Source organism: Harpia harpyja, chromosome Z, assembly GCF_026419915.1.
Source record: "Harpia harpyja isolate bHarHar1 chromosome Z, bHarHar1 primary haplotype, whole genome shotgun sequence".
NCBI lineage: Eukaryota > Metazoa > Chordata > Aves > Accipitriformes > Accipitridae > Harpia > Harpia harpyja.
In genome coordinates this window covers 25059674-25083887 of record NC_068969.1, presented here as the reverse complement: position 1 = coordinate 25083887, position 24214 = coordinate 25059674, and the positions used below count along the sequence as shown (strand labels likewise).

The window sequence follows — 24214 nt, the reverse complement described above, 5'->3', positions numbered from 1 at the left end:
CTTCTTAATAAACAAACCCCCACTGGTTTCTCCTTGCTTCTCCCCCTTTTGAACAGCTTTTTTTACCTCTCTTGCTTTCCTGTACCCTTTGTGCTGGGCTTCTTCCCCTAGGCGATGAATGGCTTGTCTCCTACAAGCTTTGGCTTCTGCATACAGCCTAGATGCAACTAATACCACATGGAAGGATGTTTGGAAAACTGATATATTTTGTTCTGTTAATGGCATGTTTTGCGCATTGGATTTTTTAACCCACTACTTTCTGCATGGATGTATAATAATGACTCTTTTGTTTAACATTAGATAAGCATGAGATCACCGTGGCACAGCTGCATGTGTAGTCACTCTTGAAGCAATTGCACACCTAATTGGCTGACAATCTTGGCATTTTTAAAACAAACACAAGCCTTTTAAAAACAGGGGACGTATTTATGTATGAGTAGTCAAATAAACCTGTTGGGTGTCATCAATGGAGCCCTCTGGCACTGAACAGTTGTGTGATGACCCTGATCCTGGAGGCAAATCCCAAGATCAAGAGACCAAAAAACAACATGAATCAGAGCAAAAATTATCCAAAATAACCCATAATGCTTTGGAGAACATTAATGTGATTGGTCAAGGCTTGAAGCACCTTTTCCAGCATCAGCGCAGGAGGTCATCAGTTTCTCCGCATGATGTTCAGCAAGCTCAGGCTGAGCTGGAGCCTGACATGGATTTGGAAAGCCAAAGCGTCTGTGCTGAAATTGATGGTGTCTCCACCCACCCCACAGCTCTGAACCGAGTGCTTCAGCAGATCAGAGTGCCACCTAAAATGAAGAGAGGGACGAGCCTGCACAGCAGGCGGGGCAAGGCAGATGCCCTGAAAGGAAGTCCACAGATCAACAGGAGGTCTGCCCAAGATAGTCAATCAGGTCGGCCCAGATCGTCATCTACTACAGATGCTCCCACAAATTTGTCCGTGATGGAGATTGCTTCTTCTATCTATGTAGGTGGAGAGGAGGCCACAACAGCAGCAGTAAGTTACTCAGATTTACCTTTGGTTATCATCTCCTTGTATGTTTTCTTAAGCCTTTTGAATCTTGTTTTTAGAAGCAAGTTTCTTTTAACAAACACTAATGCTACTGTATTCAAAAGCTTCTTCAGTGGTGAAGCAAAGAGCTTAAAAGATGCAAGCATTAGTCATTTTCTCACGTGGCAGGTGGCTTATTTTATATGTATTTGATCAGTGAAATGAGAGCTACTTTTGAAACACATTAGGCTGGGTGGATGGCACACCACAGTCAAACAAGGAGTGATGGGAAGAGCAGCAGCCAGAGTAGTCCTTAACAGTTGTTATCTAGTTCCTGCAACAAAACCTTGCATTTACGTAGATGGCTTTTTTCTTCCCCTCTTGTTTTATTGTGTATTTTATAAAAGTGAGGAATTCCAGTTTGAGTGAATGGTGCTGTCGATCTTTTAGGCTGTTGAGAGGCTCTGGGAACACTGGTTGCAGCTTGCAACTGAACTGCAATGCCAGGTTGACTGAATCTGATTTAGATCAGCCTGGCTACTGTGCTGATAGGGGATCAGTGCTGTCTTTTTTAGTTTGCCTAGCCTGTGTGGAAAAAACATTCACCAAAATGACAGTCTCTGTTCTGTGACACGTTCTTGCAAAGCTATGCACATCAGCTTATTGGTGATGTCAAGAAATAGTGTTTGTCTTACCATCTCTTCTTTCCCAAATCGATTTAGTTGAAGCACTCCTTTTTTTGAAAGACTAGGTTTCTGATTTAACTTTAGCTATAACCTATATTTTCCTAGAATTCTTTGCAGCCTTGTTCATTGGGGGACAAACCCTTTGATAAAGATAGGAAGCATTGTGAAACTGATTTCTGGTTCTTATTCTCTTAATTAAAGAGGGTCTGACCATGACTCTTGGACCAAGAGAAACAATCATGCTAGTGTTTGATGCTGTTGAGATCTTCAGGACCGTGCTTACATAGATTTTTTCATTATCAACATTTGTTCTCCTATACTACAGTTGCTTTGATGTTGGCTAGATGACAGTGGATTGGGGCCGAATAAGATCTCCTCAGTCATCCGGAGGTTGCCTCACCTTGTCTCTGCAGCAAGATTATTCCCTTGTTGTACATTGTTTTCCTCCCCTTGAAGCCTACTTTGAAATATTCCAAGAGAAAACCTTTTCAGAGTATTCGGCAGAATAATATGCTTTCAGTATATTTCCCTGATAGTCATCCGGAAATTAGCATATCTTGCGTTTACAGATGGTAATTACAAAGTATTAGCATAAATTACAGTGTCATTCTAAGGCAGTGAGTAAAGTTTCCTCTTGGGAGAAGCATTGAAGGAGTCTGCCTGGAGCTGTATCTGGGTTTTTTGGTTCTTGCCAACAGTTAAAAGAATAGGAATAGTAATAAAGTAGTTAGGAAAAGCATACGCTCTCCCAGGATGGGTTAACTTTGCAATTTAGCCATGCCAATTGAGCCATTAAGAGGCCTCAAGAAGAGGCCTCTTAATAGCTTCAGGTTTATTTGCTTACTGGCTCTCTTTTCATTGTGAGTGAATTCATCTTTGTTTCAAGAGAATTTTCAGGAAAGTTGATAGTTTTCTGAGTTTGTACCCAAATCCAGCAACTTAAGTTTATGAAGCAAGCTCTGGTGTGTTGGTTTAAAACTGTAGTTCCTTTACTTCATGTGTGAGCAGGGAGATTGAACAGGCTAAGCATATTAGGTAATTAACATGGGAATATGGGAGAAGACCTGGAGTGTGGTGTCCTTTCTCCCAACTGTGTCAGCTGGTCTGATGAAATGTTACCACCTTTGCCTAGATCAGTGGTCTTCAAAGTGGGGTGTGCGCAAGACAATCCATTGGAGTGTGGGAAGAAAATATTTTTTGTACCATTAATAAGTAAAATAATTTTTTAAAATAATGTTTGTTTTATCTTTCTTTTCCTTTTTAATTTCTATCTTTGTGTATGTTTTATAATGTATATAATGTATTAGTTCAGTAGTACATGTATATAGTTTATAAATAAGTGTATTGGCAGTCCATGCTCAAAAATTTTTACTAATAGGGGTGTGCAACCAAAGTTTGGAAACCACTGGCCTGGATGAATTGGATCACTTGGCAGGAATGACTGGAAAAATGAGAACTATTAATCTGATAGTAACTGCATTCTGCTACAGCATCTGCTATATGTGAGAACAGATTTACGAGTCAATTTTTGATAGATAATGGCCTTTGATTATTGAGAAGCAGCAACTGTAGCTGCTCTTCCTGTTGAGAAGCCTGCCATATTGAGAAGCGTTTTCTATGAACAGTGGCTCTTCTGCTACTTAACCAAGCAGTCATTTCAGAGGTGGATGTGAGAGTGGTTCTTGTTGCTGTTTGCTGTGTCCTCAGCTGGTATGCGCTGGGACTTGTGGAAAAGGGGCTGTTCAGGCTTTCTCCCCTCCATATTTAAGAGAGAATGAGAGGACTGGAACCTGAAAGAGGAAAATGAAATGCATGTGAGGAAAGGCCTTCTTTGGGGACTAAATCATCCAGAGACCTCTGTGATTGGTTGTCCCTCTGTAGAGTTTAGTGAACCTCCAGCTGCTTTCTAATATTTGCATATTGCACCATTTTTCTGGCAGACAACAAAGATGTATAATATGGGTCTAAAGTGACATAACCAAGGAAATGCTGCCTTGCTTTTTCGTCATGCTCTGGGGAAATATACCTTTGATGTCTAATTTGGGCATTTCGGTCTAGTGGAGAAGCTTTGTACAGCATTTATAGTGTGTCTGAGCTGACCTCAAATTTAGGTTTTGCCCAAGAGGATTTTCCTTTGTGGTAATAAACTGATGGATGTAGTGGGAAGGAAAGGGGACAGATAGACTACTGGGCCAGCAATCTCTGGATTGCATCTGGAGCATAGCCCCCAGGACTGTGACTATAACATAGGCTTTTAGAAGAGCAAGGGTCAAGAGTGGCCAAAGTTCCTGATGTACCTGAACAGAAATGAATCTTTTACAAATCTTGGGAAATGAGAATGGAAAATCTGATATACTTGGTGGTTTTTAAAAGTAGCTTGCTTGTTTACAAACTGCTATTGCAAGAAAGTGACAGCAGCAATCTCCCCTATGCATATGAGCAAGAGGGAGGCAATTGACTGTTCCAGCAATGTTCACATTTTCCTTTGGTAGTTGTATCTCTGTGGTGTGTGCATGCAGGGTGGGAACCCTTTGTTGCAGGACTGAGGGAAGCTGTGGAAATGAAGTTAATGCACTTCAGCATACCTCCCCTCTCTCGCATGATCCAAAGCACGTGTGCTGCTTCAGGACATAATACTTCACCCTTCTTAACCTGAGTCTTCCAGTTCCTCTGTTCTAATTGGGAATTGCTTCCTGATGCACATTCTGAAAACTATGGGTGCACTTGTGTTTATTTGGATTCTATCTACTTTAGGAATGCCACAACACGTGATGATAGAGGGCTCTGAGATTTGTTGTATTTATTTTTCCATTCTTGTTCTGTGTATTTCTTAAAATCTCAATTAATTCTCTCTTAGATCACCTAGAAAAAAATGAAAAACCTGATGAAAAATAGCTGCACAGAAAGAAAAAATGTAATCTTCTCTATAAAGTAAAATAAATAAAATCTTGCTTTCTGGTCACTTCATTCTGTAAAGGTATTTCATTCCTGTAATGTGAAGGTGGAAGACTTGTCATGAGTTTACTGCAGTCCTGGCTTTGCCTTAGTTACCATGTGTGTGCTTTCTTTACTGGTAAACCTGTTGCCATTTGTAGCGTAGATGGTACTTAAACAATGCTTCCCTGCTAACAAGATGCTACTTGGGCAGAGGGAAAGAGCTGTTCAACAGCATGCAGCAACTGATCAAGACACAAAATAAATAATGCATTTCTTAATGAGAACAGCAGTGTTGGTGAAAGATTTCAGACTTGGTATCGTCTATTCAAGTGAAGAGTGGTACTGCTTTTAGCAACCTGTTCAGTTACTTCCAGAAATGTGGAAGTATGAACTATGAACTGTGACAGCATTTGTGAAGGCCCTTCAAGTTGCAATAACAGAGTCAGTGGGATTTCAGATTGCTCAGAAAAAGGAATTTTTTTTTACAGGTATTGTTATTTAAAATAGTTCATGTTGATTAAGAAGCCAGAGGACCATATAACAAAATAAATTTAGGTATCATGGCAACTCTAAAACTTAATCTCTAGTACTAATCTTCTTGCAAAGAACATTTTTATTTCTTAAAGAAGTATTTTGCAGCTATGTGTAAAGTTTACCCATTCTTTTGACAGCTGTTAGTTTCAGTATTACTCTTGCATGTTTTCTTTGGTGAACAAAGATTTAAAATGAGAGCACAGAAACTGTTTGGTTTTTTTTAACAGAACCAGGTAAAAAACATAGCTAAAGCAGCTCTCAAGTTTGTTCTTAGTTTAGTCAAGTTTTCTAAAGGAAAATGTGTGTTCCTGCTGTTCCTTTAGCATTATTGTAATTTCAGTGTTTGAGTGTTTATGCTTGATTATTGGCTTTTGTTAAATATAACATTCTGCCCAGATATATGACAAAACAGGAGCTTTCTTGATTGTGCATAGTCTTAAGTGGGCTCAGAAACCTTGACTGCCTCAGACTCATCAGCCATTCCTAAGTAAGCTAAAGGCAAAAGCCTGGAGTTGTGTAAGCTACAGTTACTTCAGAGATTTGACAAGCTTGAGTGTGCACTCAAGCTGAGGCAGTACTGATTCTGGATTTATGCTTATTTTCACATGTAAAATTACAAGATAAATATGGCCTGTTGTTTAACAGCATTAAATTCAATATGCAATTAGATGACCCGTTGCTCACCTTATTCAGCATTCTGCAGTTGTACTTTCATGTGATGTAATTTTTTTTCTTTTATGAAAAAAGACTATGGGATTATGTAATCTCAAATATGGTCTTTCCCCACCCCAGTCCTGCCTGAAACTTTGTCATATCTTCACAGAAGATGGGTGCGTGCATAAATTGTAAATGTATCTCTAAGCAGCTTCAGTTATGATCTAAGTTGATTACTGTCTGAAGGAACATCTGGTTCCTGCCTAAGGGTGGTGATATAAACAGATGCTCTAAATAACCAAGAGGGTAAGGGAAAACAAAAAGTGCTGTGGATTCCAAACAGTGGCTTTCTCTGATATGTAAAATATCAAAACAAGCAAGAAAGGCAGAAAATTGGTTCATACTTTCAATGGGCAGTGGGACTGCGTAATCCAGTGTGGCATCTTTGATTTTTGTGCTTTGAAAAGCACTGAAGTAAAAGCTGTGACCATTGCAATCTAGTGGCAATGTGGAGCTTTGCTGTTGCTCAGTTTTGTTTTCCATGGTTGTCCATTTCCAGAGTCTTTGCGCACTACATAGCTTTGAGCTGAAGTAATTCACCACTATGAAACATTTCTCCCTCCTTTCCCTCCACATTTCCTAAATCCTACTTCTTTGTGCTGGGTTCTCTGATAAGAAAATGGAAGCATTTGAATAATTCACCCAAAGTCTGCAGAAAGCAGCAAGCCTTTTAGCTCAAAAGACTTTGAGCAGAACTGACATAGTCAACAAGGTATTCAACATTTTGTCTCTAGTGAAAGGGAGATCATCTGCTAAGTACCAATTAGTATAATATCTTGGCTAGTTAGTATCAGGTGACTAGCCATGAAAGCCTGGAAGACATTTGAAAGAATTTGGAATTCAATTTGCTATAGAGAGTTGTTTGCAGCATCTCTGCGGTTAGCAGTAAAAAACTAGAAATAATTATATTCTTCTATTATTTTACAAACTTCATTGGTGTATAGTTTTATCAGTTTTGGTGCAAGGCCAAGAAGAACTAGAAAGAAGTGGGAATGAATACTTCAATTTGAATGGATTTGGGATAGACAAAATGTCTAGCAAGGTGATCACTGCTAAAATGGCCCTGTGACTTAAAAACCGTCCTGGATGGGTTGGTTGCACTGAAGAATACATATGTGTATGTTGGGACCCTGAGTGCGCTCCCCAGCTTCCAGAAGTTTGTGGGCCTGCATTCAGGGTCAGCTGGCTGGTAAGAGCTGTTGTGAAGAAAGTTAGGTATAGTCTCCGCGAGGGCCTGCAACTCCTCCTTTGGGAGCTGCTTTTAAGCTGAGACTCTTGCTCTCTCAGTTGATCTGAGCCCAGACCTATGGACTGACTTCCTGGACTAACCTTGGACCTGCTTCATCACTAGGGACCTCTGATGATCCCAGACACTTGGCTGAACCCAATGAATTATTCATCAAGAGAACACCACCCACAGCTTGCCTAGATCTCAACTGCTATGGAGAATAAGACCTAAAATTAGGTGGGGATGCTAGTCTCTACCACTGGTAAAGAGATTGGTGCACCTGCCTGTTACCTGTTACTACCCTTTGTCTTTTAGCAGTGTGCCGGTTTTGGCTGGGATAGAGTGAGCGAGCAGCTGTGTGGTGCTTAGTTGCTGCCTGGGGTTAAACCATGACAAGCAGGTAGTCTGTAGGAGGGGGAAAAGAGTTTGGTGCGAGTGTTGGATTCTTTCTTTTCCTAGGAAATTTTGCCAAGTCCCCCCACTTTCTCTCCCAAGAGCTGGTAACAGCACTGTCTCACAATGTGGCACACGAATTGGAAGAGTTATTCAGGAGCTCAGTGCAACCCTACACCTCAAAAAGTGGGGATCTCTATTCCCCCCCAAAGAGCTAGAAATACTAAGACTTCTGCAGTATTGCTATGAAATCTACATAATTTGGGGAGCTGTAATAGTCATGTGAGCTGCCCTTGACTTGCATAGGAAACACACAGTAAAAATTGGGAAATACAAATGCCTTTTTTTTTTCTTTTTCAAAGGACAATGTTGTCTGTTTGATATTCCATGAAAAGCACCATGTGTGTTGTCATATTAACATAATATCTTGCAGTTATTCCGTTCTGAGACATGCTATCTTAGTTATGGCATGTGTCTGTAGGTATTAGGCTTAAAGTGTGTTGATTCTGCTTGAAGTTACAAATTAAGGGTAGACAACTTGCGGGTTAAGTACAGATGATTATACAGCTTTAAATAACATATGACAGCTTTTACTGACTTTACAGTATAAAGATATAATGCATTTAAAAATCAGCTACATGTAAATTTTACATCACTGATACAATTACTGGCAGAGCTTCTTGGTTTATGGTTCAGTGAAATCAGGAAAGCATGATGCAGCCATTTGTTAAATCAACTTTATGAAAGACATCAGTGTTTTTGGCATTTGAGAAGCCAGCTTAGCATTCAGTCTGGTACACTGTCATAATTTTTTGCTAAATTCATGAGTTGCTAAATTGCTAAAACTATAACTCTTGTTCAACAATTTGTATTGCAAAATTAGTTACAATTCAAGTGGAGTCAGTAAAGAGCCAGGTAAAATCTGAAATTACAAGAGCAAACTTAAATGCAACAGAGATGAAGTTAAGTGTGAACTCAAACTTTAAACACTGTCTTTTAAGTTATGAGACATCTGAAGTTGTTTCACGCAGGATTACTTTACCCCTAAATTTTCCTAATTTATTTAATCTCATTGAGACTAAACTATTTAATGACACTTAAATAGAAATAATTTAAAGTATCTGGCAGATAAGATTCAGTGATCAGGGTTGAGTCTCATCTGGACCCTTGGGTTCTACTCGAGTCTATGGATTGTGTATACAGCAAACCTTTACTTGATTTTTTTGTTGTTGTTGTTTGTTTCATATTCACTTTCTCAAGACTTTGCCTATTTGTCTCCTTCAATTCTTCATGATCTTACCTTTTAAATAAGTTTGTTGCCTTTTTTTTTTTCTTAATAAAACACTACCAATTTCACTTTCTTGATTTTGGTGTTTGCTGATGACAGTGAGGATACACTGACTCACCTTGCCTCAGCAGGGAGTATTTCCTTTGAAATTCTTTAAGAATTTCATAGATCCAACTATAATTAGAAAAAATCACTGAGCTACAGCGTTGATCCATCTGTTGTGAACATACGGGCTATACAAGCTACAACGACAAAGAAACAACGTATATAATGGAAAAGCTGTGATTCAATAATGACGAAAACTGCATAACATAGGAGTTGTAGTCAAGCAATGTAATTCTCATTTTTCTGGTGCATATCTTCTGTCATCATTTGATCTGCTGGTACCTCCCGCTGTTGTGATGGATGTAGCCTGTTTTTGTTGCAGTCGATGTCTGCCATCTCTTACGGAGCTCTTCTGCCCCCATCAGATGCTGGTGCAAACTGTACGAGGCTGTGTCGAGTGCCTCCCTCCTCCCCCATTGCCCAGGCGTTCAGCTCTACCGCTGCCATTGGTAGCAGAAATTCCTGCTCTGCTTTCCCTTCTTTCTTTATTTTCCTCCCAGTGTTCAGATTACTGTCATTTAGAAGAAGTAATGGGCATTTCGTTCTCTTCTAATGACTTCTTGTTGCACTATGGTATGTTGAAATTAGTGGCAGTGTGTTCTGTTAGTAAGACGGTGTGCTGTAGCTACTACATAATGCTGCACAGTGTCTGTGGCTATTAAGTCTAAGATTTGCCTGTGACTGCAGAAGATTTTGCTACATGTAGATGTGGGAAGTCAGCAGACTTGGATTGCTGAGAAATTAGCATTCAGTTATATTTTATTAGAGGCTTGTAGAAGCCTTTGTGGGCTGCTGTGAAATTGTCAGTGCTTCTTACTGGAATGGCAGGAACTTTATCTGTTGCAAGCGTGTTTGTGAAGCATGGATGAGCAGGAACCCACGTGCTTCTGTCTAGAGTTTACTACTGAAGCTTAAGACCTGTTGAACACATCCAGACTACTTGCATATCTTCCAATTTTTGCAGAGTCAAGCCCTGAGCTTCACCCTTCTGTGTAAGGCAAGGCTGCACAGTGATTTAAGTTTATGCCCTACTCTGCCTACGTAAATGCTGTTCTAAGCTTAACTAATGTTTGTGATTTATTTGCTTGCCCAGTTGGTCCTGCTGGAAACTGTTACACTTGCTCTTTAACTCTAGGTGCTCTATCTGAGATACAGTTTGGAAAAGAAAAAAAACCCTTATCTTTATCAGCATGGCCATGTTGATGAGGTAAATGGCAAAAGTTAAAAAGAAATTTTGTAATTAAATTTCCTGGTATACTTAAAAACTCAGGCCGCACTGGCATGGGGCAACTGTGAAAGGCCAGGACTCCTCAGACCAGGGAAGACCTAAAGCAGATCTTGGAACTTGCGTTCTCCAGCCTGCTCTTCAGAGTGCCCTTGTGGGGAAGGAGTTTCTTATGCCTGCCTGATGTGCGCAAGTGCTGTGTGCAAGTTCTTACCAGGCAAAGAGGGTAAACAGACGTGGTACTGATATTTTCTGGTCTCATCTCTGTTCTCTTTGTTTAAATTTCTGAAAGCCCTCATCTACTACCATGTTCCTATCCTATCACCATTTTTTTTCTTTTTTTTTTTTTTCCTGGTGTCTTTGTTCCAACTATATGAGCCAGACCGAAGTCTTCTTTCTTCATGTGCTGCCCACAATTTTATAATTTATAGTGCATTTCTAAAAATACCTAGTCAATGTCTGTCTGTCAGTCCTGATTGAGAGTTTCTGGCATGCCACAGATTTCTCATTAGGCTTCATTCTTCCTTTTCCAGGAGCTTCCTCTTTCTCCAGCCTGCTTATTTCATGACAGGTCAGTTTGCAGCTGTCTCCTGATTAGATACATCTACACTTTTCTTTTCATGCTTATAACCCTGTTACATCCCCCCACACTAAACACATTACCAGGAAGCTTAGGAGGTTAATCTCCTTAAAATATGTATCATTAACCCAAGAGGGTTTTTTGTTTGGTTTATAGTTTGTTTTGGGTTTTTTTTCCCCTCCCCATGTTTTATGTGTGGATGCTGCAAAGTTTTGGAGATGAGTCTTGATTTCTTGTTTGTTCTGCAAAGCCCCTCGAACAAGGTCGGGACTCAGCAAGGTAGTGAGTTCCCTGGGTAATTGGGTCAGACCGAAGTGTTTAGTGCATTGTCACTGCTGCTTACAAAGGCAATAGAGCTACCTGCTTAGCGTGGTGATAACAATTTCAAGGAGGTTCTCTTACCATACAGACAAAAGCATGATAAAATCCTCTTCTGTATCTTTGCAGCCTAGTTTATGTGAAGAAAAGGGTTAAGTCTGGGGCAGCTGTCAGGGTTTATCAAGGGGTGGGATAGTCTCTTTCAGGTAAATGTCCAAAACTGTGGTACTATTTTAACTTTGCTTGTAAATAGGTTGATGTTGTAAGTGTTAACTCACGTTTGTATGGTGCTCCAAAATAATGAGTACTGGCTGAGCCTGATTCTGTGTGGTGCTGAGATCCTCTGCTCCCAGTGGGAATTAAGGACATTGGGTACTTTGTGGCATAAAGGAGAGTAAATTCGTAATAATCCTCTGCACACAATATTTTTAGTTCATAGTATTGTTCCTTTCTCGGTTCCCTCAATTTATTGTTGAAATAGAAGGGCAAAATGTTATCCCAAAACCACAGATTGGATTTGTTCTAACACCTCATTTACATACATTTGCATGTGTAATAATCCTGGTGCATGTTGTCAGGCTTTGTATAGAAACTGAGAAATGAGATTGTCATAGCATGGAAAATAATGTAATAATTAAAGTCTTACTGAGATACTTCACTTGGTCTTGTATTTCAAGCAGTGCAAATTTAAATATTTTTGCATAAATCTTTTCTTGTAGAGGCAGCCCACTGAGCCAAGAAAGCAGGATTGTGGTGGTTTGAAAATGATTGAGCCTGCATGGGTCTCGTTTTGGTTTACTGTGCTTTCAGAGCTTTTTGTGAGGTAATGAGTTACATGTGAAGACATGGACAAACAGAACAATATTCATGTTCCAGAGATACAAAAGTAGTGGTACTTGGTGAGAAACTGTGTCTGTGCGAACTTTTATCAGTGCCATGAAGGTAATGACAATGCCCAAGCACTGCATTGCATTGCAGCCAGTGCCTCTGAAGTTAGTTCTGGTGATGGTTTACCTGAAGGCTTATGTTTGCTTTCATAGAGAGATGGGGATTTTGGAATGAAGTCCTGCTCCCTTCCTTGCTGGCAGGAAAATGTGTGGGAATGAACTGTCAATAAAAAAGGCAAGTGTTACCCTGAAGTCTTACCATAATTTTAGTAGAAATCAAAATGCTTCGGGCACTTTCAGGCAGTAACTATGCCTGCAGTTCTGAGTGGCCACCTTGCAGAAGGTGCAGTGCAATGACCTGGGTAGGTCTTTCCCTTGGGACAGGGGAGGAGTGCTTGATGAATCAAGTTCATCTGCCTCCCTGCCCCCCAACCCATGGTGAGTTGTTATATCCTCCTGTTTGACATTTGAAACATTATTGGCATGCTCTATCTGGATATTAAATATACTTTATCCAGTCATTTTCTTTAGGCTAGATGAGCAATGTGCAGAGCAGAAGTGTGGCAAGCAGTAGGTGATCAAAAAGGTAACAATGGGATATGGGAGGAATAAAGTCAGGATTACTTCAAAGAAACAAAACCGTTAAGAGAATTAAAGTAATGGAACAGAAGAATGGAGGAAATCACACTTTCTTTAGTTGAAAGAAAAGACCTATACGCTTCTGCTAGAAGGACTGCCATTTGCATAGACTTCCACACTGGAATAATGAAGCCTTTTGACATTGTTAGGGTTTTATGGAAAAAATACAAAATCAATCTTACTGAAATAGAAACCATTACAAATGTGCAACGCTTTTTTTTAACATTGAGATCCTTATATGGTTTGCTGTCATCTGGACTTAGACACCAAGCATTGGTGTTAGAGCAAGGTGGTAGTGAGGTCAGTTTATTCAGGGTTTCTGTACAGTGAATTGTTTTGGAATATTTGGTGGAAGCCCTTGTCTGACGCCTTCTGGTACTACTAAGAAGGCAGATCAACCTGAATTAATTCAGTATCAAATTGTTTAGTGGATTTGCAGCTTTTTGCCTCCATAGGCCCACACATTTCCAGGTTGCAATTTGCTTGCCTCAGGGTTACAGGAATGATAGGAAAAAGGACTTGCTGTCCTGCAGCAAGGTCCCCGTAGGGCAGCTTTCCAAGGCACCACTGACCTCACTTCTGTGTCCTGATGGGACTTCCTGTGTCCTCATCCTCTTTTCAGTTTTGATGGTCAGTTTTCATACATACTTCAAATGTCTTTGCAATTTGGTTAACAGCTTAAATCTATATTCTGTTGCTGTCCACATTTTGAAAAATGACTACATATGCTTCTGGAATTAGTTTCCAGTCTTTAGTTTGCTGACTCCTCAGTATTTTCCTTTCATGATGTTGACCCCTTGAGTATCAAAAACGTACTAACAGTAAACTTGCTTTTCTTAGTGACTTCTAAGGACTCTTTTCAAATAGTCACACTTGTCTAGAAACTACGTATTAAAATAAACAAGGTAGCATATTCACCTGTGCCACCCTTTCAGTATATGTAGCAGAGTTGTGGAAGAATGAACAGTTTCCCTCCAACTGTAAATAGTCTTTTTCTGGCAAATAAATTACTGCTTTAACATTTTTCACAAGTTCTTTTGTCCTAAACACCATGGAACACACTTGGGACAACCACCTGTGAAAAGACAAAAGATGGAGTTTTTTATAACAATAAAACCATGTGGAAAGTCTACCGTGGCTACAAACAGCATGTCTTAGATCTATAAAAGATCACTTAGGCTTTAACCTGTTTCCCAAAAGAACAAGCAATCTTCTTAACAGCATACTGTAATGTTTGCTGTTCCATTCAATTTATGTAGGTGGTAAACATCGTTGAAATTGAGTAAAACATTTTGTAGCTTTGGCTGTAAAGGACTATTTTTATATTGAAAATATTTCTCATATAAATAGATCAGGTTAGTCACAAGCCCTTCTGGAAATTATATATATGATTTTATTTCCAGTACCTGCAGCTGAGTCACGTTAAAACAGCACTAATCTTGCAGAGTTACTGTAAAAGGAAAGCTTTTACTCATTTGGGAGGGTAAAGTAGGAGTTACCTGTATCCTGACAGCAAGGCGTACAAGAACCTGGATGGATTGGTTTACGAGGAGCATTTCAGGACAACGGTAATTTAGTCTCTTGCTTAAAACTGGTGCTGCAAGCATCTGGAGCTACAGATCTGGGCTTCCAGCAGATCTGAATGGACAGCTGTGTGCTGCATGAAGTGTGACTAATGCAGCTCCAGCCCCTGTGACAGCGAATGCTGTTCTCCTCCTACCCCAGCAGAAAAGCGGAACCCAATGTTGATGCTTTGTAGGGGGATAGGGTTGCATTATTTGCATCTTGCAACAAGGTAAGATACTGGCAGGTCACTGTAATAGCTTAACTGCAAATTGAGATAGGTCAGGAGTAGGCTGAGGATTGTTTCACAAGCTCAGGAATTAATCTTCAGTTGCTTAATTGCTCTGAAAGACCATGCTGTACCAGGCGCTGCTTTTCCCTGGCTGGTAAGTGACCTTTGTGAAGCACAAGAGTGGTGTTAAACTCAAACTCTTGTTCATGGGCAAAGAGGACACACCTTATATATAAGAAGAGCCAAGAATTTAATTTCACTATAATTGAAATCTTAAGGGTCTAATCATTATTAGTCCAGATCCAACTGTTACAGAAAAATAAAATAATAATAATAATGCTGTTAAAATCGTTATACACACAGTTCTTAGTTTACAACCCTTTTCCTTGGGTTATGCTCACCCTTCCACTGCTCCTCTGGGTCCTACAGGTGGTGATTTCATTCTGGTCAGGCTGGAGGTGTGTGGGTATTACAGCAGGTTGTCAACATCTGGAGTCCTTCACTGGGAGGAATTCAGTGTTCGGGTTGATGGTTTCTTCTTCCTCACCCTAGGATGTACTTGGGGTATTTTTTTATGTGTTTGCAAACACACATTTAGACCTTTCTCTTTCTTTATTGGTCTGCAGCTCCACGTACATCCAAATTTACTGTGTATGGTGCCTTTTCTGTATATCACTATTGTTTCTTTGTTATCTCTTCCTGTTCTGAAGCCCCAAAACAGCTTTCTACAGCTCCACATCACATTTCTTTAACTAACCATTGGCGAGCTGGTTACAGCTGTGAGGTTTCCAGTGCCTGGTCTGTGCCCCATCTCTTACCAGCCTGCACTCCTCTGTGTTGCATCCTACATCTCCACTTGTCGTGGCCTCTCCTGTTGGGATACAGGCCCGTACTTCATTACGCTACATCAGTTCTATGGAGCTGTAAGTATCTTGTTCCATGTAGAAAAACTGCTTGCTGCTGCTATCTATATAAAACTATGGTTGTACCTGATGATGATAAACACAAGGGAGGCAGATTAGCCATAGACACCTGGTCAGTTGGAGAAATTGCTGTCACAGCTAAACGGAATGAAACAAAGCGGCAAGCAGGTGAAGAAAAGTTCTGACAGAGCAAGCCTCAGTCCTGAAGCATTGCAAACTCCGTACGAAGGCTGCAGCATGTTATAGCGATGGCAATACTGTGTTACAAGGCTACACAGTGACTGTGGGAGCTCTAAAACTCCCCTTTTTTGTTTAACTGTTAATTATCTGAACACTGCTTATGTTAAGAAAGAAAATAAAGGTTAGTAAGACTTAGTAATATTTACTATTGTTGCAATGCATAACTTAATCCAGTCCCAGACAATGTATTATTCTTTGGGTTATCATATAACGTAAACTTCATCTCAGAGGATCCAAAAATTCTAGAAATCTGTTAGTACATCTGTCCATCTGCAAGTGTATGAGTGTTATCTATGATTGTTGTCTTTAATTTTGGAAAGTGGCAGCTATTTCTAGGTTTCTTTCTTTTTTTGTTCTCTCTTCCAGAATTCAGTTCCATGGAGGAGAACAGTAGATCACCTGAGAGTTTTAAAGACTCCTTTCAAACCTGTTTTTTTGCAACTCTTCTGCTGAGCATGCTTTTAACTTGAAAGTTTTCCAATCCAACTGGTTTTTTTCTCTCATTTTCAACTTGCAGTGCTTTTCTCTGTGTCTGATTTCAGAAAGATAATTTTTTTCAGCTGAGAATTGTAGGCCTGATTCTTCTGCACAGTTCTTTTTCCAAAGGCCCACAGACACTCTTAGGTCAGGGAGACTTTCCTTTCCCCAGTGCTCTAGAAGCTTGCATCCACAGGTATCAGGGAAGCTCTTTGCTCTTGACAGGTCAGGGCACAAAAATAAGGAGGAGTGCCCTCTGCAAAGGGCATTTATGCATCCAGAAATTTAGCGGCACTGTAATTATAGATTTTGATAAATATGCATGTTGTAGCATAGTTTGGTGGGGTTTTTTGAGTCAGTACAGGTCCTTGTGACTGACAGACAGTAAGTGAAACATTAACTTTCCATCATAAGCTTGCTAATATTTTCTTGAGCAAGTGCGCGATTTGGTCATTTGAGGATTACGTCCTTACTCTGAACACCTAATCTTATCCCAAGTTACTGGTTTCTACTCTACAGGCAACAGTTGTTTTGCTGGTAGGGACTGAAATGACAGCAAGGCTCAAGAATGCAGTGTTGTAGATTGAAATCCCTTTGCAAACCTGTAGGTTTCACTCGTTAGATTCAACGTGGTGAACACCTTCTTCTGCCCAAGCTACTTTGTCTTCCAGAGTAACAGGGAAACACTGTTTTTGATACAATTACGTAACACTTTGCAAAGCTTTTTGCTGCAGTATTATGCATTAGTGAATAATAGTAAATGCTGTAGAATGGGAAGAGAATCATTCATTATGGCCAAGGGAGCATCAGTAGATACCAGCAGATGTGGAATTAAGAGGATATTTTCTGACACCACAACATGAAATGGCCCAAGACAATAGAAAATGTAATGTAGTTAAACAATCCCCACTGGCTAGAAAGTAGCTAGGATGACTTAATAGGCATTGTGCATCTTCAAACTCCCTGTATTACAATACTGTGTTTTTTAGCTGAGAGCACGTGCTATTTGTGGTTACCTCTTTCTCCACAAACGGCTGGTTACTTGGTTGCTCAATTACAAAGCTGAAAATTTAAACTTCTATAGGCAGTGCTGTTAAAACTCAGCCATACATCTTTTGCTGACATTGTTCAGAGTCATGATAAAGCAGGCTATGGAGACACATATATGCTATAACTGGTAGCAGAACTACTGCAGCTGTGTAACCAATATTTTTGTCAGGTTTGCATCTTCCAGATTAGAATACCATCCAAGATCATCCCAAAATCTCCCTTAGGATGGGAGTCAATTTCAATAAAATGGTGATTTGAGCAATTAGGAAATGCGCTGAACCAACTTTATCCACGTTATCATTAACTCTGGTGATGTCATAATCATATGCTTTGTTTGTCTCTTGTTCACTGTAGCCACACTGTATGTCATAGTTATCATGCTAATATCAAATTCCATGGCAAGTCAAAAACACTTTAAGTCATTTCTAATAGTAGGATTGACTGTGATATGTATGTATCTTATTTATATTTATAATCATTTTTGCAAAGTTGTCATGAGTGCTTTCTGAAGCTTCCTGAAGCTGTTCTGTGGTAAGTCTAACTGTAATTTATCTGGAAGTTAATGTTAAAATTTGGCAATTCCCTTGCGGTAGTCCTCATACTTCCATTTGCTGTTTTTTGAATGAAAAAGTGAGTCATGGAGAGGAGAGGTATCAGTGGTATCATAACATTTCTGCCAGGCTGCTCATAGCAAGGAGGGCTTGTGGCATCGCTATTTGTATTTATATGCCTTGTGCAGTTTGCAGCCAGAGATCCTGAATAAAAGAGCTAATCTAATCTCTTGGTCCCACAATGTGCAGGAAGGAAGGATATTTTACTGGCACACGTTAAAATATTTTACAGAGACTTTACTGATGAGAAGTGGAGAGTAGCCATACTCAGGCAGCAAACAGGTGCTAGCCAGAAACAGAAATATGGTCCCTGGTAAAACTTTTTTCTTTTAACTTAAAGTAATTTTTACTTCGACTTTAAAAAAAATACATCTGAGCAGTGCTATGTACACATCCCACTTTCTGCCAGCATCGAGTGTATGCAGGACAGGTGAGTCTTACCCAAAGTGAGACCACCTAAAATAAAGCGGACAAGGAAGCCCGCATTAGCAGTGTTTGGTGCTTTGTGTGAAGCGAAAGACCTGCTAACAGTGACAGCAGCCCCTATCAGCTTGGAAGCCAAGACGCTGGGGTAAGGGAAGCAGGTTTATGTTTTCCGCTCGATCATTAACTTTATTTGTGAACTTGGCTATTTCTGTGATGCTCTTTGAGATTTTCTTAGATGGGGACAACATCTTTTGTATATGAGAGTGTGGCATTGATCCTTAAACGTGCAGGGCTTTGATAGGAAAAGGTACTGAGGCAGTTTGGTGGAGGTGCAGGTGCCGTGGTGACGGACAGCACATCGGTGCCTCTTCCCCTTCGTGCGTCCCCCGCCGCTCGCACAACGGGGAAAGCCAAACCAAACCCAGCCAGAGCTGCTCCTAAGGTGCCCTCGGTTTCTGTGCAGAGCCTTTTCATGGCAGCAACGCTTTAGTCAACAGAGGGTGCTGTGACTTTTCTGAAAATGCACGCAGGAATAGTTCGCTGCGTCCATCCTGAACAAGAGTGGTCGGAGCTGCCAAGTTGGCCTTCAGAGATAGAGCTTATCGTCCGTGCGGTGGTTGAGAGAGAGAATTATCTTAACGCAACAGTGAAAGCAAGTGTTTTCTGGAAAATACAAGTGATTATGAAAGTAGTTTAGTTTAAATAACCCAGAAGAAAAATATTTAAACACTTTTCTTGAATGTAATTTTGTTTTCCTAAAGCAACTTAAACCCTGTCATATGCAGAAGACTGTAGGCTGATAGTAACAAATTTAGAATGTATAGGTACCTTTAAAAATGTTTTATTTTACTTTGAAATACATATAAAATAAACTGAAAGAGTTGATCCTGAGAATGTGTATGCTTGAATACAAGAAATTTTTATCTTCCAAACTTTCTGCAGTAAGAAAATTTCTCTACTGTTGCTTGTTCCAACAGGTCCTTCTGTAAGAGGTTGTCAGTAAGACATCTACCTATTCATTTAAATTTGTAAAGTATTGATTTGACTTTCATATATATACTTGTTAACCTTATATAATGCTAAAAAAAAAATTAAAGAACTGCTGAAAACGGTGAATTTGATATATAAGTAAAACACTGTAGAAGATCTTAAAACAAAAATTTCAATTCTTACTGAGCATTTTTAAAAAGAAAAGTGGTCACAAGATATTTTATGCTACAAATAATTCTAACTGCGTTTTGTGTTCTCATGAAAGGATATCAGGCAGAGGCGCTAGTTCATTAGGTAAAGTTCCTTTTAAATTTGAAAATAAAATTTGTTGGCTTTTACTAAAATCTGAATTTTGTCCATCCTGAATGTGGTAACAAAATAGTTCTTATTTGGAGAACAGGCTTAGGGTTTGGGAGAGGGACTGTGTAGAAATAAGAATTGTATATACTAAGCTGCTGTTTTCTTGGAAAGCATCAGTGACCTTCCAACACTGCTGACTGACTTTTTTAGACTTATTTCCAAGATCATAGTAGTGCCCCTCTGAAATGGTTTAGACATTATAAACAGGACGGTATCAGCTGCTACTGGGGATGTGTGCCGCTGGCCCCGCACGAGCCACACAGACCAGGAGGGTAGAGCTGCATGTAAAGGATCATGGGTGCTGCAGGTGCCCATCTCTTAAGTGCATGTGTTTGCAGTTGGGCGTGTAGGTACTGATGGGTTGTTCTGCTGAACATCCTCCCTGGGAGGAAGAGGCTTTGCTCTCTTGAGAAGCAGTACAGCAAAGTGGAGTGCAGAGGAAGGACAGGTGGCTGTTTCAGTTGTGGACAGCTCTTCCCACCTGGGGAACGCGAGTGCCTTGTTTTCGTTTGGCTGTAGGTTGCAGAGGGCAGTGAATTAGCCCTGGGAAAGCCAGTGACAAAACTGTCAGTGAAAGCGGGGTTGCTCCTGTCACTGCATTGTACCTGATCCAGCTATTGAGTTGGGGAGATTGCTGTTCTTTTCAAGAAATAGTATTATGATTGATAAATGGCATGGATGCTTGAGTAGGTTTGTTTAACTGATAAAAATTGTAACCAAAGCTTTTTTTAAGAAAAATAAATCTGGCAATGCATGTAAAGACAGAGGTGCCGATGTGTGCAGGATACTGTTGGGCATTGTGTTGCCACTGGGAAGAGCCAGCGTACAGCACAGCCCTGTGCTGCATAAGGCTGATTTGCACAGAGCCTCGTCAGAGCCCTCTGAAAGGATCTGAACATGCCAGCTCTATATACAGAAGCAGCATTTGATCACTTGAGTATATCAGCATTTGGTCGCTTTAGGGTGTTTTCTCAATCTGACTGGAATCTTTCTGTTGTTTTTATAATTATTAAAAATCTCAAATAGCTAAATGGTTGCTGGATAAGATTGTCTTGACTGCTCCTTGTAATTAAGTCACGCGTTTTCTGCTGACAGTCAGAAGTTTCATGCTGCTGACCTGACCAAGGTTGGGGTTTTTTTGTTTCGGGTTTTTTTTTGTTTTTATATTCTCCTTACCTAAGTTCCACTTGCAGTGTTATCACAAGAGGAGCAAATAGAGCTTTTGGCCTAACTGCGTAGAGGTGCTGCTCTGAATAGAACAATGGAGGCATTTCACTGTAGAGGTGGCTACACTTTACAGTGTGTGGATCAATTCACATAGAAGCAATGTGATTGAGTATTAGCTGGCAGCAGTTTCTCTTCTAATCCCATTGTCTGTGGAATGTGCCACTCATTTGGTTACAAGCCTTGCCTGTGTGGGGACAAGTTCCCAGAACCACAGACATACAGTGGGGTAATTCCCAACCAGTAGCACTGTGTGGAGCCTCCCATTAAGTTAAGGCAGTGCTGCAGCCAGGGTCCCTGCCTTTGTTTCTGCTAGAGTTGATTACACAGCACATGCTTGCTTTTATGCTCCTTTTGGCTAGACTTGTTGGCAAAGCTGTTAATAAGCCCCTATATTCTACTGCAAGCATTTTGGACTTGTGTAAACTAGAAGAGAGTACACCCTCTTGCACAAACCTTAATTGCATCATCTTTGTCTAACATAGATGTGCTGCTACTAAAAATTTACTGTTTCAGCAGTAAACTAAGCAGATGATTGTAACCACCCCCCGAATTTATTAAAAAAGGGGGGGAGGGGGCATGTCAGGGAGAAAATTTGGATTTCTTCAGGAGGCTTCTTGAAGTTTTAAAACCATAAAGACAATAACTTGGGTGGAAATAGATTAAAACTATGGAAGTCTCATGTGTGGATATTATGTTGATAAATGCCGCTAGAGTGTCTGTACATATGGCATAAATATAAAATATTTCCTGATTTTTTTCCACCCTTCCCTTTGATTTACACAACATACTGTGTTTGTTGTTTATAACTGCATTTTATACCAATTTGCATATAGAAAGCTTTCTGTTACTTTGCTACTTTTACTTTTCAATATTTGCTAAATATTCAGATGTAATTGAGTGTCTATATATTACACATCTATGTATAGTTATACATCTGTATATAATTTAATGCCATTGTCTCTAGGAATTCTGATGCAGTAAGCTGTTTAGAATATCTCTTCAGGAGTTTGGTATGTCCAAGTCTCTCACATTACTTCTTTAGTCTATGGCTTTAGAAGTACCGTGTATTACAGGTAGCTTTGGAAGTGTTAGCATGATGAGAGATTATTTTGAATGGTTAAAGTGTTTTATGTTCCTGAACAGAGAGAGAAGCATTCACCAATTAATCTATTACACAGGAATGAATTGCTGTAGGAAGGTAATAGTAGGAAAAAAAGAGTTATGATAGCCCAGTGAAAGGGGACTGAGGAAAAAAGATGCATGTGTCTCTGTGTAAGAGTAGGAGCCATTCATTAACTATGCAGATCATAAAAATCAGTTTGGAAATGCTGAGTGTGAGGCCTCAGCTACAGAGGCAAAGGAGAATGTTGCTGTCATCAGTTTTGCTAATCTACCAGTTCCATCTCAGTCTGATGTGGACTAAACTTCAGCCAGCTGGCTCCTTTCCCTTATCTGTATCCGTGTCTCACCCAGACTCTGAGCCATGCGGCCTGATGGGGAAGAGAGATCTGGGTGTCCATGGATGAACTGAGGCACTATGTGTCCAAAGTGTTAGACAGACGAGGTACCGGGTGGTCCTTGGGACTTTTGGCACCGACCCCTGAGAGTGGGAGGGTGATTACCCAGAGCCGCCTGTATCTGTCAGGCAGCATGGAAACAGGAAAGTTTAGATGCAGCAGATAAAAGGCAGGACAGACCAGCCTTCCCTGGCTGCCCTTGTTCCAGCGTTTTGTTCTGACACGGTCCTGGTGGGAGTTTGTCTCCCATGCTGTGTTCCTGACTGTTTGACTGCACTTCTTTCACAAGCTGTCCAACTGGTCACTGGGCTCCCAAATGAAGTACAGAAATCCTCGGTGTATCTTTGAACACACAAAAAAAGACCAGGAGACGATGGAGAGAGAGTTATTTGGAGAAGCTATTTTCAGCCCCAGGAGGATGTTGTGACAGGAACGCTGACAAGCCTGGTGGTCTCAACAGCAGTAAGTATGGCAGCTTTCCAGACAGAGAGTGTTCAAAATGGTATAGATTTCCTGCAGTAGGAATTGAATGGTGTGCACAAGGCTTCTGAATATAGTCAAACTGCAGAACAAGAAGTACTGACCCAGTTCAGAGAGGAGAATGATGCAGCTGCTAGATGCAGAATCCCCTGAGCATCTGGTTTGTGCTCTGCCAGCATGAGGAGGTTTTTCTAGTGTCTCAGTCCCATCAGTTTCCTTTGCTGTCAGCTCTACATGGTCATTATAAAATTGAGGCCTGGTAACTGAGTAGCGTACTGTCTGTCTATTTCAAAGAAACGTGAGCACTTTGAAAAGGAGTACAAGTTCTGGCAGTGAACACTTCCTTTGTACAGAACATATTTCTGCATTTTTGAAACCTCTGAGTTACCACTGACAGGGCAGAATGCTACCAAATAATGCTCTCGTATCACAGCTGGGGTTTTCAGTGCTGAAGTATGCATCTATAGATGTTACTTTTGGATGACAGTTATAAAATAAACACCTCTGTTTAATCTTTTCATAACTTTCCCATCAAGTTCTATTTAGGGAACCACACTGACCCTTCTCATAACCCTTCATGGCCCAGCTGCAAATGTCTCCTCTATCTCTAGCCTCCAAGTCATTTGATGACTTTAAAAATAGGCTGAAAACATTTTTCTTTAACAAGGCAAATATTCTGGCCTACGGCACCTTCATTTTTCTAGAAGACTAAGCAACCATGCATGGCAGCGAAGTGTACTTTCCCAGTACATAGCACAGAGAGTAATTTTGTATGGAGTCAGTGCACAATTGACTTTTAACAGCTGGGTGCACGCCATAGCCATAGTATGCCACAGGATCCAGGTCCCTTGATTTGTCATAGCTGGAACATGCCGTGGGAATCTTTTGGCCATTGTGCCAGGGCTTCCCTCCCATTAAAACTAAGGTCTGAGGAGAGTGCTGGTGTCCTGGTTTTGGCTGGGACAGAGTTAATTTTCTTCCCAGTAGCTGGTACAGTGCTGTGTTTTGGATTTAGTATGAGAATAATGTTGATAACACACTGATGTTTTATTTGTTGCTAAGTAGCGCTTATCCCAAGTTAAGGATTTTTCAGTTTCCCATGCTCTGCCAGCAAGCAGGTGTAGAAGAAGCTGGGAGGGAGCATAGCCAGGACAGCTGGCCCAAACTAGCCAAAGGGATATTCCATACCATAGAATGTCATGCTCAGTATATAAACTAGGGGGAGTTGGGCAGGAGGGGCCAGTTGCTGCTCGGGGACTGGCTGGGCATTATCCAGTGAGTGGTGAGCAATTGCATTACGCATCACTTGTTTTTCTTGGGTTTTATTTCTATCTCTTTTTGTTATCTTCTTTTTCATTATTATTATTATATTTATTTTATTTCAATTATTAAACTGTTCTTATCTCAACCCATGAGTGTTACTTTTTTTCCTAGTTCTCTTCCCTATCCTCCTGGGGGGGGGGGGGCGGAGCAAGTGGCTGCATGGTGCTTAGTTGCTGGCTGGGGTTAAACCACAACAGCTGGATAATCCAGCCTTGCCCTGATATGGAGACAAAACTCAACTGGGACATGCTCTGG

The 24214-nt window shown here is 40.5% G+C and overlaps 1 protein-coding gene across 1 annotated transcript in view; it reads left to right on the top strand.

Moving 5' to 3' along the window:
• Positions 1-301: 301 nt before the first annotated feature.
• TMCC1 (transmembrane and coiled-coil domain family 1) overlaps positions 302-24214 on the top strand; it is a 100210-nt gene continuing 76297 nt past the window's right edge. The window contains exon 1 of the mRNA XM_052777857.1: positions 302-1012. Coding sequence (XP_052633817.1) covers positions 467-1012 — 546 coding nt within the window. The 5' untranslated portion in view covers positions 302-466. The remainder of the gene's footprint in view (positions 1013-24214) is intronic.